Source organism: Lineus longissimus, chromosome 1 (assembly GCF_910592395.1).
Source record: "Lineus longissimus chromosome 1, tnLinLong1.2, whole genome shotgun sequence".
In the NCBI taxonomy this organism is placed as follows: domain Eukaryota; kingdom Metazoa; phylum Nemertea; class Pilidiophora; order Heteronemertea; family Lineidae; genus Lineus; species Lineus longissimus.
Window position 1 is genome coordinate 19,735,003 of NC_088308.1, and position 15,547 is coordinate 19,750,549.

Sequence of the window (15,547 nt, forward strand, 5' to 3'; positions counted from 1 at the left end):
GCTTCATAGTAGGTCTAAACCATGGTGTCACGTGTAAACCACGTGCGCATTCGTATTTCCCGCGCACGTGCTCATTCGTATTTCCCGCGTTAGGAAATCATGACCTAAAGGTGACGTCACCTATTATTACGAGAAGAACGCCAACATCCCTCAATAATGTGTACGTCGAGGATGTAACAAATCGCGATTTGTTGTCACTGGATACAGTTGCTTTTCCATCATTATTTTGGTTTTATGGAGAACTGACTCTAAATCAAATGTGCAGTTCACAATAAACTGATTCCTGAAGTAAGTATATTGACATTTCCTGACCACTTATTGAGGAAAAAGTCGTATTGTGCAGTTTACAAGCGCTTCCGTGGAAGAAATTTCAAAACGTCAAAATATACACTTCGAGTGCAATGCATACAACAGTGCAATAGGCCTACACGCATTGCATGTAGGCCTATTGAATGCGTGTAGGCCTATTGGCATGCAATGTCTAATGTCATGACTGTTGATGCAGATTTATCGCTTGCATGTTGATTCGTATGGTTTCACAGTCTTTGACCTATTTAGTGACACTAATATGACTCTCCAGTCTGTTGAATGAGGTCATTTGACGGTGCTGTGTTTGTGATGACTGATATGTCGATGCCGCCAATGGATGAAATCGACATTGTCAACAAAGACAAATTGGAGCCCAAACAAAACACATCCGGACACTCAAAACACGTCGGATCGAGGCCTAAGAAAACTACAGATAAATGCCATTGGAATTTGCCACTTTGAGTGTTTAACTTGTTCCAGTTGAAATGCATGACTTCGTCCATCGTCCATTTTTATTGACAGATTGTAGCAATTGATTGATTGATGAAAAATTCAATTTAGTGACAAGTTAAAGACAGTGAATAAAAATGTTCAAAAAATCTTTTTACTCGCCCCCCCCCCAAACCTATACGCATGCAGACACAAAATGGACCTCAAATTTACAAATCCCTCCATCTTTTTGCATACATACTAAGTGAATGGGCCCGAGGCTATATTCTTATTTCAAAATAGTAATGGCCTCTATGTGTATCCATTCTATAGACTGTCAATAATAATTGTAGCGGGTGGTATAAAAGATCCATTGAAATGGAACCATACCGGTTGTTAATTAGACAGCACACTACTTGTAGTAACGGCAACATTTCATCAAATTGAAATCTCATATTTAATGGATCATATCCTTTCAATGAATATATTGAAGCAGGCTACTGTAAGTGTAAGATGTGAAATTTCAATGAATAAATCAAAGGTTATTCATAAACTAGCTTTATAGAAATCATATCAATGCTATTTCTGTTTACTGCTTGTAATTTCAGGTTGATGTTTTGAAATGAGATAATTCCTACCTAATTCTTTACATTCCCACTTCAGTTCATGTCTTACATGTGCAGGCCTTGTCGGATTGATAATGGTGCATTACAATAATCACCAAGTTCAGAGATGAATTATTACAACCAAGTATGCATGACTGCAATTTATTTCTAATTATAATCTTTACAGATCCTGGATTATCCTTCCTCCTCTAGGACGAGGAAAAAGCTTAGGCAAACAGCAATGATATGATTGGACCATGAGTCAGTGTCTTGTCGATTCTCACAAATAAGGGACAGTATGGAGAAGTATGAGAACTTGGGTTTAGTGGGCGAGGGGAGTTATGGAATGGTGCTAAAATGTCGCCACAAAGAGACAGGGCAGATTGTGGCAATTAAGAAATTCTTGGAGAGTGAGGATGATAAAATGGTGAAAAAGATAGCAATGCGGGAGATACGCATGTTGAAGGTGAGTCAAATATTGTTTCCAGCAACAAAATGGCAGATTTGGTTGTGAATTGTTGACTTGAGTGTAATTGTACATCTTTGTCATTTAATTCGAAATATTGTAGACATTCTGTGTAATCATTCCTTCAATATTTTCCTATAAATTTCATTTTGATGAAATTGAAATGCAAAATAACAGATTGTGTGACATTATTAAACAAAAATGTTTGAAGAAATGTAGTGTTTGGTTGTTTTTGGCACATTCCCAGTAATTTATATCAACAATACTTCATGGTTGTGTTTATTAGTTATGTTAGCTACCAAATCCAATAGAATTGTATGCCTGGTTGTTAGTATTTGTGCGTGAATAACCATATCCATGGTTAGAACCAATATTGACCAAGTTGATTGGAACCTTACTGATGAGTGTTCTCAGCTAATTAAACGATCTCGTAATGAATATAAAATGAGGGCTCTGCATGTCTATAATTAGAGTTTATTGCATTTGGCATAATTTCCAGAGCGTGTTGTTATTTCATGTTTCATGTTACAGGATAGATTATGGTTTTGTTTTACCGATTAATGAATAGTCAGATAATCATTTAAAAATTTGCTGCCTTCATATGGGGGGGGGGGGGGGTATTTTTAACTTCGCAAGAACAATGAATCATTATAATTTATTTGTGGGAGGGGAACAGTGTGAAAAAAATGAATCTGGTGGTCAACATTGCGGAAGTCTTCTGACCAGTTTACTCGTTCATAATCAAAAGTGCTATGACTATGCTTCGTTGCCTGGTGGAAGACCATAGCATTATTACTGGAACCTTGCATTTTCCGTTCTGTTATTCACAACCGAGACCATGCTTTAGTGTGGAAAACTAGTCTTTGATATGACTGACTCTCACTGTTTCCTTGTAATCCTGCAGAGGTGTTACAAGTTGACACACTTCCAAATTGTGCAAGGTGGTTCAATCTTTTATAGACATTTTTTAAGGAAAGTCAACAGCACAGTTAAGATACTGGAGGCTGTCAAAATCTGGTGGTCAAGGCAAAATGTTTTAGAGGAAAGTTGTCCTCGTCATCCATGTTATTGTACTACACTATTTAAAAAGAGTAGCCTTAAAGTTTTCTATTATGATATGTCACAGCCAGTAAAGTATTTCTGAATAAAAAAGGTGATGGAGCTGCATGTAAAATTGGGAATAATATCCTAGACTGGTTGCCTGCCAAGGCTTCCCCGCAACTGCAAACAAAAGGCATTACATTGGATATTTCCTAGCTTTCAGTGCTTTACAATTCACTAACCAGTATCCTAAACTGTATTGTTTTAAATTTTTCAGCAATTACGGCACGAAAACTTAGTCAATCTAATAGAAGTCTTCAGAAGAAAAAAGCGACTCTATCTAGTATTTGAGTTTGTCGACCACACTGTGTTAGATGATCTCGAGAGGTGTCCAAATGGATTGGATGAACAAATGGTACGGAGGGTATTGTTCCAGGTGCTGAAAGGAATAGAGTTCTGTCATCTTCATAATGTAAGTATATACTGTGAAATATTTGGCTGCAGCGGACACCTCTCTTTGAGGACACAACCTCTGTAAGGACACTTCATTTGTCAGTACCAAGGGCATTCTTAATAACAAGGTTCTACGATGGTATACTTTGTGAAAATCATTTTACAGAAGTTAATGGCTGTTTTAGCTACACATGCTGCTGCCATCCTGTAAGATATGATTTAGCGGTAAGACAGATTATTATCGCCTTAACAAATAGGTAGCGAAATCGTACCACTGAGACCCTAATGTGGATACATTATGAAATACCGTGCCTCATTCGATAAAGGCTCAAACAGTCAAAGGCCATTTATAAGTCCTCTTGTAAATTTGGCCGAGGTATTTACTGTACACATTAGAGTTGTTTGTTAAAAATTTCTTAAAATCTGTTGTCAAACTTGTACAGTTTGTTTCATTGCAAATCGCATTTTCGACTTATGTGCTGTAAGACTTTGTTTGCTTTAGGCCTACATAGCGCATTGAACATATTATCCACGGCTTAAAGCTCATAGTAAGACATTGAAACGTTTTAGAAAATAGTCTGAATAGGAATTGCGTGTGTAAAATCCTTAATCCAAATGCTGAATATGCTGTGGTGGATGAATTGCAAAATACAAATGTTTTGTTTTCATTAGTGCTCTTGTACAAATGAACAGTTAGCAGTCCGACATGAATGGTATCACCCCAAGCTGTGAAATTGTTCTTCTTTATGTGATTTCATGTTGGCCTGATACCATAAAAACAACTTTTTAAAAAGAAAATACTGAATTTATGCATCATTGCGTGAGTTGCGTTGTGTATGACAACACATTCTATCAGAAACATTACAGCAAGCCAAAATGATCAGTAAACCAAAACAAATGTCTCCGCACTTCCAGTCACGCTGATAAGTTAAGGCAACTAATTGCTAACGCTAATGACTTGCAATCGATATATGTTTTGTCATCAGCTGGTGCAAGCAGACCATTCCATCTGAATGGTTAAATGCTATTGACTTATTGGTATCAGTAATGGATTAGATGGTATTGATATTTAAAAAAATGACTTTCACTAGGTTTATCTGGTACACTTCCAGCCAGATCGTTCGTTTGGCGATATGAACATAATGATGTCTTTGATATCATTGGCAACACCACTTATTCATCAATAAGAATGTTCAGATATAAATCCCTTTAAAATTTTCTTAAATATAAATTGTTAATACCGTTAACTGTATGAAGTTTGAACTATGTACAGAGAAGTAAAATGTCGTTTCGTCGACTCAGGCCTACATACTTTGACTTTTTGTTTGATTGTCTTGACATCATTTTTTGCTTAGCTCGGGACCGTTAGCATGCTATAGTCATGATAGTTGCTTAATCTTATGCACCGTCTAATTCATTATTACTGCTTGACAAAACATGTACTTCTAGCATTGGTGACCGGATAATATCGCATGACATTGATTGGCATTGAAATTCATGGAGAAAAAAAATTCTTGGTGTTCCTGGCATTGTGTCGAAAATATGGATCATTCCATAAGTATGCATTGACATCCAGTAGGCCTATGTTCTGCCAAAGTGCCTCTCAAATGCCTTTGCCCTATTTTGTTGTCTGAGTGAGCATTGAGGCTCCAGAGGGGGTCTCAAGTTAGTAAACTGTTACACTGACAATTTCATTTTAATCAATGTTAAACAAAACCTGACCATTCATATTTTTCAGATAATTCATAGAGATATCAAACCAGAAAATATATTAGTCAGTAAATCAGGCATAGTCAAGTTATGTGACTTTGGATTTGCGCGGACGTTAGCACAGCCAGGAGAGACGTACACAGACTATGTAGCTACTCGGTGGTATCGAGCACCAGAATTATTAGTGGGTGACACAAAATACGGCAGGTGAGATATTGAGAAGTGATGGTTCAAAACAACACTGATACATCGCTTGTGACCTTGAGCACGACACTTCGATTGTCACCTATATTGTCTGATAGCAAAGTGATAAGTAAAACTGTGATTCCGTGTAACTCCTGCTTATTTTTTTGCAATGAATCAATAGCAAAGGGAAGTAAATTTAATACAGTGGTGCAAAATTGTTAATATCTCATATAAGATTCATGAATAATGGTAAATTTGCCACAAAACTAGGTCAATATGAACCTTTTTATTTTTGCAAGAATAGTGCAACAAATGATGTTGGTCCTTTTCTATTGAACAAGATGGTGTAACGATTACGATACATTAATGTAATGGGCTAGTTTGTGTACTTGGCTTCTGATGTTTTGTTACTGCCGATGCCTTATGTATGCACCTCACTTTCTTATAAACTAAAGTGGTATTTACGTCACAACTGTGGGTACATTTTGAGCAGTAAACGAAGTCCCTCCTGAAGAAAAAATGGAAGCAATCTGGATTGACACAGCATTCTGGCTGACATCATTCTGGCGGTCATCGTGCCTTTGTCCTATGACAGTGTTAGCAGTGGTGTTTCTTGGCAACACCATATTATCATGAATTATTTGTTGAGCTCTGTTGATGTGTTGACCTCCACTTGTTTCGATTGATTCTGTAACTGTTGTAAGCGTTCATTAACCCTCTTGCATGTATGGGGAACATTATATGGGCAAAAGGGGAAAGCAACTTGGTCAGATTTTAGGCAGATGAAAACCGAGAGCGTTAATGAGTCATAGTTGGTTGCTCCTAGAGTTATTATGTGCAATTTATCTATGTTTTCTTTCTTCAGAGCTGTTGATATATGGGCCATAGGTTGTCTTGTAGCAGAAATGATGACAGGAGAACCACTATTCCCTGGTGATTCAGATATAGACCAGTTGTTCCATGTAGTCAGATGTTTTGGTGAGTGCAGTTACATTCCCATGGAATAATCAGTAGTAAAGCAACTCTTCCTCACAGTAAGATTCCCCACCCCACCCCTTCAGTTTCTATACTTGACATGTGTGTGCATGTATATCTTGATTGCAAGTTCTATCGATCTAAAGGTCATAAGAGTGCTCTGTTCCCTCAAAGTTTAGATGTATGATTTTTATCTCCAGGTAATCTCTCTCCAAGACATCGAGAAATCTTTCATAAAAACCCTTTATTTGTTGGTATGAGATTACCAGAAGTCCGAGAAGTAGAACCAATGGAAAAGAAGTTCCCAAGATTGTCTTCATTATCAATAGATTTTATGAAGGTAAGGATATGTCCATAATCTTTACTGCAAGTCTTTTCCCTCTCAGGGCAAGTTTGGAGTCAAAGAAATACCGGTAGGCTGATCTACTTAAGGACTGTGTTGGACAATTTCTAGCAGGGTAGTGATGATGGCTTGTGCTTAGCCATCTGCTGTCAACCAGGGTACACCAGCACTAGACCTGCATTACCACATGTCATCCAGTATGAACCAGTAGTGACCAAATGGCTTTGATTTAGAACATTTATTGAGTTCAGCTTGCTTTACTATTATTATCAGACTTGTCTTTCATTATCAGTTAACTGTTACAAATCTATTAGATGGTTGAAAAATGATAATTGAATGCATTTTTCTTCTTCTTCAGCAATGTCTCAGACTAGATGCCAATGACCGTCCAACCTGTTCTCAGCTGGTGAAACATGAATTCTTCCAAAAAGATGGCTTCGCTCAACGGTTTATGTCAGAAATCAAGTTAAAACAACAAAGAGAGCAGGGCAATAATGTGCTGCGGCAGAATTCTAATAAAGATAAGAGTGACGAAAATAAGGAAAAGGAAAATGGTGCTAAGAAGAAAAAATTTGTGAAGAAGGTAAACACGTTGGTTCTTGTTATCCTGAATTCATTCTCCTTTGGAGAGGGTTTACTGCTCACCATGAAAAGTGATTGTCCTTCATATTTTTAATGTATGGAGAGTAAAAAATGGCTCTCCTGCAATTTTCAAATGTGGCGCCTGCTTAAATATTTTGTGATAGTCATTGTGGCCCGTCAGCAACTCTAGTAATTAAAAATCAGACTGATAGTTTTTCCTTGCTTTGATTTTTAACCTCAGCAGGATGTAGCAAAGGAGACTCGTGACAGTGGAGAAGAAAAAGAGAAACCGCGACGCAAACTTCCCGAGCCGGAAAAGTTCATCAAGAAACAGCCCGCCCCGGCACCGGTTAAAAAACATCCTTCAGAATCTGATACCCAGGCAGCAGGACATGAAGCAGCCCAGGCAGAACCAACAACTTGTACGACGGAACTAGATCTAAATAATTCTGGAGGCCATCAACCGATGATGCCCCCAATCAATCAGGGGGCACAACCAAACAGGTGAGCTGATTTGAATATGTTACCATGTAAATGTTTTAATTATTGGTTTTTGGTGTTGGACAGTTTTTTTGTCGATAGTATGTCACTACTTAGTCTATAAGTCTGATAAGATGAAAATCGAGTGTTAGATGAAAATTGAAATGTTTAAATGCTGGTCTAAATCAGTTTTCATGCAAGTTGATGTGAATAGGATAGCCAATTTTCATGATGCGTTATGTTTTTCCTCACTGATAACACTCTAAGTGCAAGATAACAGCTTCAACAAATGACATATTTTACTATACGGAAATGTGTCTAGCTGTAAACAGCAAAGCACTTTGGCTTTTGGGAAGCAGTTTGGTTCATTAGAGAGAAATATTTCAGTGGGCCACCCTCTTTAGGTTTTTCTGTTCATTAGACTAGCCATTCTTAGAATCTATATGTTCACCCTCTCATTCGTCCTGGCACTGATGATGTTTATATCAGATGCGGAACTCTTGCACCCCATTTACATGTGCACAAATTTACTAACTGCATGGAAAAATAATTTCCAGTCTTTCGTGTATCTTTAAATTAGTGTCTATTGTCTTTAAATATTTTGTTGTTTAAGTTGATTGTCATATGTTACTGGCCAAATACTGATTCACCATAAAATCAATATTTTCTGCTGCAGAATGTGACTGAAAAGGAAGTGTTCATTCCAGGAATTCATCATAATTGTTTCATCCTACTTCATGTAAAAGTAAACAGACAATGTCTGTTATAGCGAAAAATTTAGATAATACAAATGAAATTTTAGTGGCCGATGTAATTTCCTTGGACGTCTCGTAAAGATTTGGCCAGTGGCTATAATATTGTCCCTCTTTCTCAGTAGTCCCCAGCGGGGATCACCGACATTCGGGGCCTCCATCAACAGTATATCTCTGGTTAGTCCTGTGATCGGCTCTGTCTCCCCTCAGCATGGAGGACCTCCGCCACTCAGGTATGAGGTTAACTAGTACCCTTTGGCTTCTTACCCTGCTTCGGAGACCAATTCCAATTTAACGAATCAATGAGAGTCGATTTAGTCTAGGTTTTGTACACTGTCGATTTTGTTTGTCTTTCTATTACATAAAAAATATTGCCGACAGTGTGCAAAACAAAGAGAATCTCTGCTTTAATTTGGGATAATGTCTTTGCTCTCACACCACTTCCTGGTCTGAAACTCACGTGACCCACTCACATCGGACATACACACCTGCCTTATCTATCTTAATATGGTTCAAGAAATCTGTCATTTTGGATATCCTTGGCCTTTAGAAGTAAAAATCGTGGTGAAGGTGGTGGAGGAATATATAATGATTTCGTATCTTCAGCTGATGGTGTCCACAACTGACGCTTTCAGCGTATCTACATATTTTCCCATTAAACGGAAGGGCGGGTTGTCTCTGTAAATGTTGGGAGAACATCCTCTTAGACTATCGAAATGTAAAGACACCAACTTGTATGATGAACGGAAAATAATCTCCAAAAATAACCAAGAGTGTTTGCCTTGCATGTGTTGTATTTTTTGCACTACTGCAGTGACACTCAAATTTGTGTAGGCTTTCATGTTATGGTAATGTTTCTGTGTTTTGGGATGTTTTGTGTTGTTTGCAGTTTTGTTAAGCAAATTTGAGTAATTTAAAGAAAATTGTTTAGGACAAAAAATTAATGAAGGAATATTTCGGAAGTAAGTTGCTGACGCTAGTCGAGGTTGTCCTTTGAGTGAGCCAAAATACTCTGTGACAGACTCCAATCAAAAATAGTTAACTGTTATCATACATGTATCATAAAGTTTGTGGCACGAACTGACTACTTTTGAGGCATATCCTATATCTTGGGTTGAAAATTAATTTCAGTTCAGAATGTGGAAGAAAGCTTTCAAGAACAACTAGCACTGAGAGGCAGAAGCTATAAGCTTTTATGTCCTATTTTGATCCTTAAGCACAATTCTGCTTTGGCATAAACCCTTAATTATGAAGTCATCTCCCTACTAATACTAATCATGTAAACCTTTAACCCTTTGTAGCAGGGAATTCACTTCATCGGCCTGGTAAGTTTGAATTTGTGCACCAGAATCAAATCATTTCTGTCTTGCCATCATATCATCAGCATAATAGCAGTAAAGATATCATGCAATTAAAGGTATTCAAATTGAATGGACATTTGGCTATTGTCTCTGGGTACCTTCAGCCTGACAAATCTTTGATTAGTTCATATGAATCCGTAAATGTATTATTTTCTTCATTAGTTCTACCAATTATGTTCTGGTTCTGCTGTGTGACTCTGACAGTCAACAGAGTTTGATCCCCTCTCATTGTAAATTGTCCTGTTCTCTTTACATCCAAACTTAGCATCTCCCAGCTGCTATTAGATTTAGTGAAACAACTGACTTTCACCTCTGCTGTATTTTTAAGAACATTTATGTTTTGTCATTATCACCTTGAAACAGCTCAATTCATGGATATCGTTTTTGTGCTATAACTCACCCCTCTGCGAAGATTTTGCGCAAATTTCATTGTCATCCACTTCTCTCTCAAAAACCCTTATGTGAAATTCTTAGCTTTGTTATCTTTCTCTCCTCAATGAGCTGTTATTAGTACGAAGTGCATTTCAAATGGGTTGACTTTTGCAATATTCTTTTGAAGACTTTCAAACTTCTGCCACCCGCAAATGTTGTGCTGCTATAGGTGGCAACTTTGTCTGGAAAGATGCCATCGCAAGAGAGCCTGCCCTGGTGTTGATTCTGACGTCTGGTGGATTGGTACAAGAGATATTATCTCTCTTAAGGCTGGACATCTTCTCTAACATCTCTTGCCTTTACATCACTAAAATATCATGGAACAGAATCAACTGGAACTTAAGTCTTTTGTGAAAATGTCTGATTATTTGTATTTCCAGGGTAAATGACAAAGTAAAGAAAGCTCCTGCTGCAATGTACTACAAGAAACAACCGGCTGCAAACCACCACAGTTCAACATGCACAATCAGCCCCCAGCCCTTACAAACAGAGAGGACAATACTCCACGAGAAGACGTTACAATACGACAAAATGGTAAACAGTACGAATCATTTTGCGGTCAAGAAACCGCAGAAGCGAGCATCAGATGAAAAGATGGAGAAGAAGGACACTGGTGCGATCTCACTGCCAGAAATACAGGGGAAGCTTGCCACGCTTGCTTTGCAGGATATGCAGGGAAATGAACGTGAGTGGAAATACTGATTCAATTCTGTCCATGCAATGAGAACTTCCATTACAAATATGGTAATTTGCATACTGGTACCACTTTGCAATTGCATCTTAACTCATCTTTGCATCTTTGCTCTCTACCGTTCAGAGTGCATCAATCATCTGACATAAAGATTTGGTTATCAAATTGAAATGCAGGTTTTCGTGCTTCGTCTACGGCATATACTCTTGATGTGTAGTTGCTCTTACTAAATCTGGCATATCACCCTATAGGAACCTAATTAAATGATTTGAAACATGTTGAGATTTCCTGTTTCAGATGCTAACAAGCCCGCAACCAAAGGGAAGAAGAACTACTTGGCCCAGATTCCCCATATCACCAACATAGACCCATTTAGTAACAATCAGGTGAGACTGCACTCTATTTGATTTCAACTTCAGAATGTTTCAGATTTAGTTCTCTTGAAGTTGGAAAGAAAGAGAATAAGAATTTCCTGATTCAACAATTAATCTCCCTTACATGTAGATCGCATGAAGTCATCTCCCTGGTCACAGTCCTTTTTGTCTCTCTAATGTTATGGTTGGTAGCTTCCCCCCCAACCACCTTCATGTATGTTATATTATTTTTGATAAATTAAAAGAATCCAGCAATGTGGCAGATGATCTAATAGCGATTTTTACCTAAAAGTGCAACACTTGAGATATTCCTATCTGTCATCAAGGTATCTGTGAAGACTTTCTCCAGCATTTTCTGTACTTTTCTGATTGCATCAATACGTTTCTAACTTAATTCAGGGTGGCTACCACCGTTCCAATGAATATGATTGGTAAGATTAATAATAATTCCTTTATGGTTGCTGGTGCTTTGAGCATGGAATTCATTGATGCAGTTTTTGACTGTGCTGGGCGAGTGATTGGGGTTGCTGACGTAATCGTACTCTGTCTACAGTTTTGTTTAGGTTCTTTTGAAATGAAAGAGTTTTTACTCTCATTTCTTTGTTTATAGCCTGATTCATGCTAAAAACAAAGAAAGAAGAGCACAAACTCTCATTTCTCAAGAACCTGGACAGATGTCACCAGCAGCCTACCATATTGAACTTGAGATGTCTGGGGGCAGATGTCACCCCTTGCTAAATATGGCCGTGCAAGGAGTAGACTGCCAATACAAACCTCCAATGCTCGGTCGACTGATCACAGCCCTGTTTCAGTCTAAAACCAACAGTGATTTCCACGCTCTCATAACTTATATCATTAATACTCACATGAATGATTGCCATCTTACAGCGGTAAAATTATTCATCTTCTTGCAATGCTCTTATGGTACAAATTGCAATTCACTCTACTTAACATGAAGCTAGTTAGGATATCTCACTTCTGACTGAGTAATAACAATAAATTTTCAACAGTTTGATTCAAGATGTAGACCGTTCAACGATTGTAGGTGGTATTACTGGGCAATATCAGTGATCTGGTATCCGCACATCAAATTTTCAAGCTGTTATGTTATTCAAGTCATGCACGTTTTAAAATGACATCTCAACATGCTGTACAACACTTATAATAAGATGTCACTCTGAGCTGACTGACTGTGGAGTATATGGTATAAGGTACACTGACCCTCATATAGCATCACAACATTAGAAATGCTACACACTGTAGCAACATTTTAACCAGGTCTAACATTTTAATAGATGTTTCTTGGAAAGGAAACTGATTAGGGAAATGCGTAGGTTATAGTTCTGTCAACTCTGTGATCCATTCAGATTGCAGTTGTGTCAACTGTGACTGTGACGAGGATCTGATCCACTCAGATTGTTAATTGAAGCTCTGTCAACTTTGAGGATGTTCATTCGGAATCAAATTGTAGAACTGCCAGAGATCCACTCAAATTACTTCAGAGTTGGCCGGAGATGATGATAAAGGTTTCGGAAATTATTTCTTTACGTTAACTGTGATATCGTTCTCTTCTGTTTCTTGCAGAGCAATACGTCCAATCCCGCCTCACCAGAGTGAAAAGCAGACCATCTCCTATCAAAGAATTGAAAAAGGAACGGGTCATAGTTGGTAGAGCTTGCGGTATCAGGAAGAACCAAGGCTGAGGCTTTTCTGAGGTGGATCCGAGTTGAAATCACAGGAACATCCTTGATATCAGATGGATATGACAACAATACTGATTGGTTCTAGGATGTGAGAAAGCAGTATCAGTCATCGGATGGAGCAATCTCATTATTAAGAATATGCAGTGATAATTTAATAGCATAAACATTATTTTGAATCCTATATTGCCACTGGGGCCACACCCATTTGATACTGTGATGGTTTGTTGGAGGAAGAGGCTAAAAGGCACTAGGTATATCAGAGTTTTGTTTGTGAAATATTGTGGTCTACCTTCACCCCAAAACCACATACAAGATTTCAGATCTGTTTTGAAATTCTCTCTGCTGAAATTTACAATCCTTCCTTTTAAGAAGAATATTTGAATGTGCCTGTTGCCGCACTTTCTAGAATCCGTCCACTTTAAGAGTAGAATGTGACTGTGATATGCCTGTGGTTTTTGTTTTGGCATGATGGTTTGAATTTTACCTCACTTGAAAATCAATGTTTGTGAACACCTTTGTCTGTATTCAATCTGCAGCTCCTGTAAAGGAACTCTGTACGATGTTAGTCTGGCCCAGCATCATCTTGAGACACTTTTCCTTTAAGATTGAAACACATCTGAACTCATTAACTGGTGTTGTTCTTTCAACTGAGCAATGAATGCCGAGTTTCTAGTTGAGAATTTTTTTTCAGTTTATAGTTCGGGTTCTTGTGCAGCATAATGCCATTGTCTTGCCCAATTTTCTTTGTGATATTTGACATGCAAAACCTTGCCGCTCATTCAGCATATAGCTGTTCTTGCCCGGCTTATGCAGACAGTGTCTTTTGGTGTTAAGTTGGCATGGCTAGAAAAGTACATCTTACCTGATATAAGGCAGGATGCATGATACCATGGCCAGCATAAGTCTTGGCAGCAAGATATTGAGGTGCCTAATATTTGCCACCCTTTCCTTGAATATTCTTCTTTGTTTTGGACTCCCTGTCTCAATATATGAGGTAACATTTGCAGCTGTTATGAAGTAGATCTTGCCCAAGACCATGAAATACTGAACTGTTCATTTTAATAGCATGTATGTAGTGAAGACTGAGGGCGTTGGGAAATTTGAGGTCCATTTCGTACAGGTGGAGAGGGGGCATACAGATTAAATGAACAACCCTTAAAAGTATGTGGATCTTTCCCAGACAGCATTAAGTTGTTCCTTGCTGCTGGGCGGACTATCCTTATAAGGGGTGACTTTATCGCCGGTCATCATGCATTACCTGGCACAGTCAGACGTCAGGTTATGAGAAACTTTAGAGGAACAACACTTTTGTTTGTTTTAAAAATGAGTTACATTCCATCGTGGTTGTGAAGTCTGATGTAATAACCAGGTTCAGCTGTACCTTTGCTCACTTCTTCCATGACATAAAGAGCTATTGAATTTCTTTTTACTACAATATATTTCTCTTTGTGATGTGCTATCATCAATCTGTGTCAAATACAGGGGCGGATCCAGGAGCTGGGAAAAGGGGTGCACTACATTTCTCATCAAAATTCCTTGTGTGTTCCAATTTCAAAGATTTTGTGTGCGTCTGGTGCACCCCCTTGGGTCAGCACCTGAAATAAACTGCAATGTAAATACTCGCAATTTGCATAATAATGTGTAGAAAGTCACTGTAAAAATTTTTATTATGGATCATTTGGCTTTATGGTTCCATTATCTAGGTACTGAGAACCTGGGAGGAAAATCTGAAAATTTGATGAGCTTGGTCAGGATTTGGGTACCAGTATTTCTGAAGGTTGCAATTACAGTATAGACCATTATTTGGCCATTGTTCTCTCTCCAGTAAACCCAATGTATAGTGTGCATTTTCAGTTATAATGCTCTTGCTAGTGTGTGTTGTTTATCTTAACCAGCGTTTGATATTGTTTTGTTTTTTTCCAATCATATTATGACGACATTTGTTATAAGCCATATGTTGACTTCATGTTTGTAAATAGTTCAGAAACAGTACTTATTATTTGTCATATTTGATTGTAGCTGCATTTTAAAGAATAAAATGTGTGAATCATTAAACTTTTTGTTCTCCTTTATTCCTCTACTGTAATTCTGCTCGGAACAAGTCTTATCCTATACTCATTCAGGGCTGGAATTTTAACTGCTGCCACCACTCTCATGGCAGTTTGTGCCCTCCAAAATAACCTTTGTGCCCTTCCAAATCTGCTTTCGCATTCCCAGTACCCTAGACCAAAGGGCTCTATAAGGGCATACTGAGCTTCCAGCGGTATGCCTCTGGCGCCTCCGTCCGCTCTTGACGCGTGTTGTCTGGAAGCTGTCAGAGCATTCCTTGGATGATGTCATCATTGGGTGGAGCTAAAATGTTGAGTATCTGAGAACTGGACGTTGTAACGATTGGTCCTTGCGACAAGTCACTTTCCTGGAATCAAAATGACGGTAAATAGGCATGAAGTGGTGGGATCCTGGGATCCGGGAGAGACCTAGACAGAAAATTGACAATTGGCTTAATTTGGCAATGACCTTTTACACAAAAGGCTGCAAGTACAAGCTCCTGTGGTGACAATTTAGTGAGCTTGGTACTGCTGTTCGCATTTGGTAACGGTCTGACTGACATCCTCTCATTGAAGTTTAAAAGTCATATCAGCAACTAACCCAGAT

General features: G+C 38.3%; 1 protein-coding gene across 8 annotated transcripts; it reads left to right on the top strand.

The window, feature by feature from the left end:
- Positions 1 to 174: 174 nt before the first annotated feature.
- Positions 175 to 14,930, top strand: LOC135490760 (cyclin-dependent kinase-like 4). 8 transcript variants are annotated; one of them, XM_064776231.1, is made up of 14 exons: positions 175 to 288; positions 1,531 to 1,809; positions 3,128 to 3,322; positions 5,042 to 5,220; positions 6,065 to 6,177; positions 6,375 to 6,514; positions 6,876 to 7,100; positions 7,341 to 7,603; positions 8,454 to 8,564; positions 9,633 to 9,656; positions 10,505 to 10,809; positions 11,113 to 11,201; positions 11,589 to 11,620; positions 12,774 to 14,930. In XM_064776231.1, coding segments are annotated over exons 2-14 (1,845 nt in total). In that variant the 5' UTR covers positions 175 to 288; positions 1,531 to 1,641; the 3' UTR covers positions 12,775 to 14,930. The 8 variants fall into 8 exon arrangements, with proteins under 8 accessions (XP_064632301.1, XP_064632291.1, XP_064632319.1 ...); XM_064776221.1 differs by lacking the exon at positions 11,589 to 11,620; XM_064776249.1 differs by lacking the exon at positions 11,589 to 11,620 and having other exon boundaries at positions 8,457 to 8,564.
- Positions 14,931 to 15,547: the final 617 nt, after the last annotated feature.

Coding starts and splice junctions, on each gene's coding strand:
- LOC135490760 (XM_064776231.1), top strand. CDS start 1,642: ATGGAGAAGTATGAGAACTTGGGTTTAGTGGGCGAGGGGAGTTATGGA. Junction 6,178..6,374: donor CCATGTAGTCAGATGTTTTG/GTGAGTGCAGTT, acceptor TTTTATCTCCAG/GTAATCTCTCTCCAAGACAT. Junction 8,565..9,632: donor GGAGGACCTCCGCCACTCAG/GTATGAGGTTAA, acceptor AACCCTTTGTAG/CAGGGAATTCACTTCATCGG.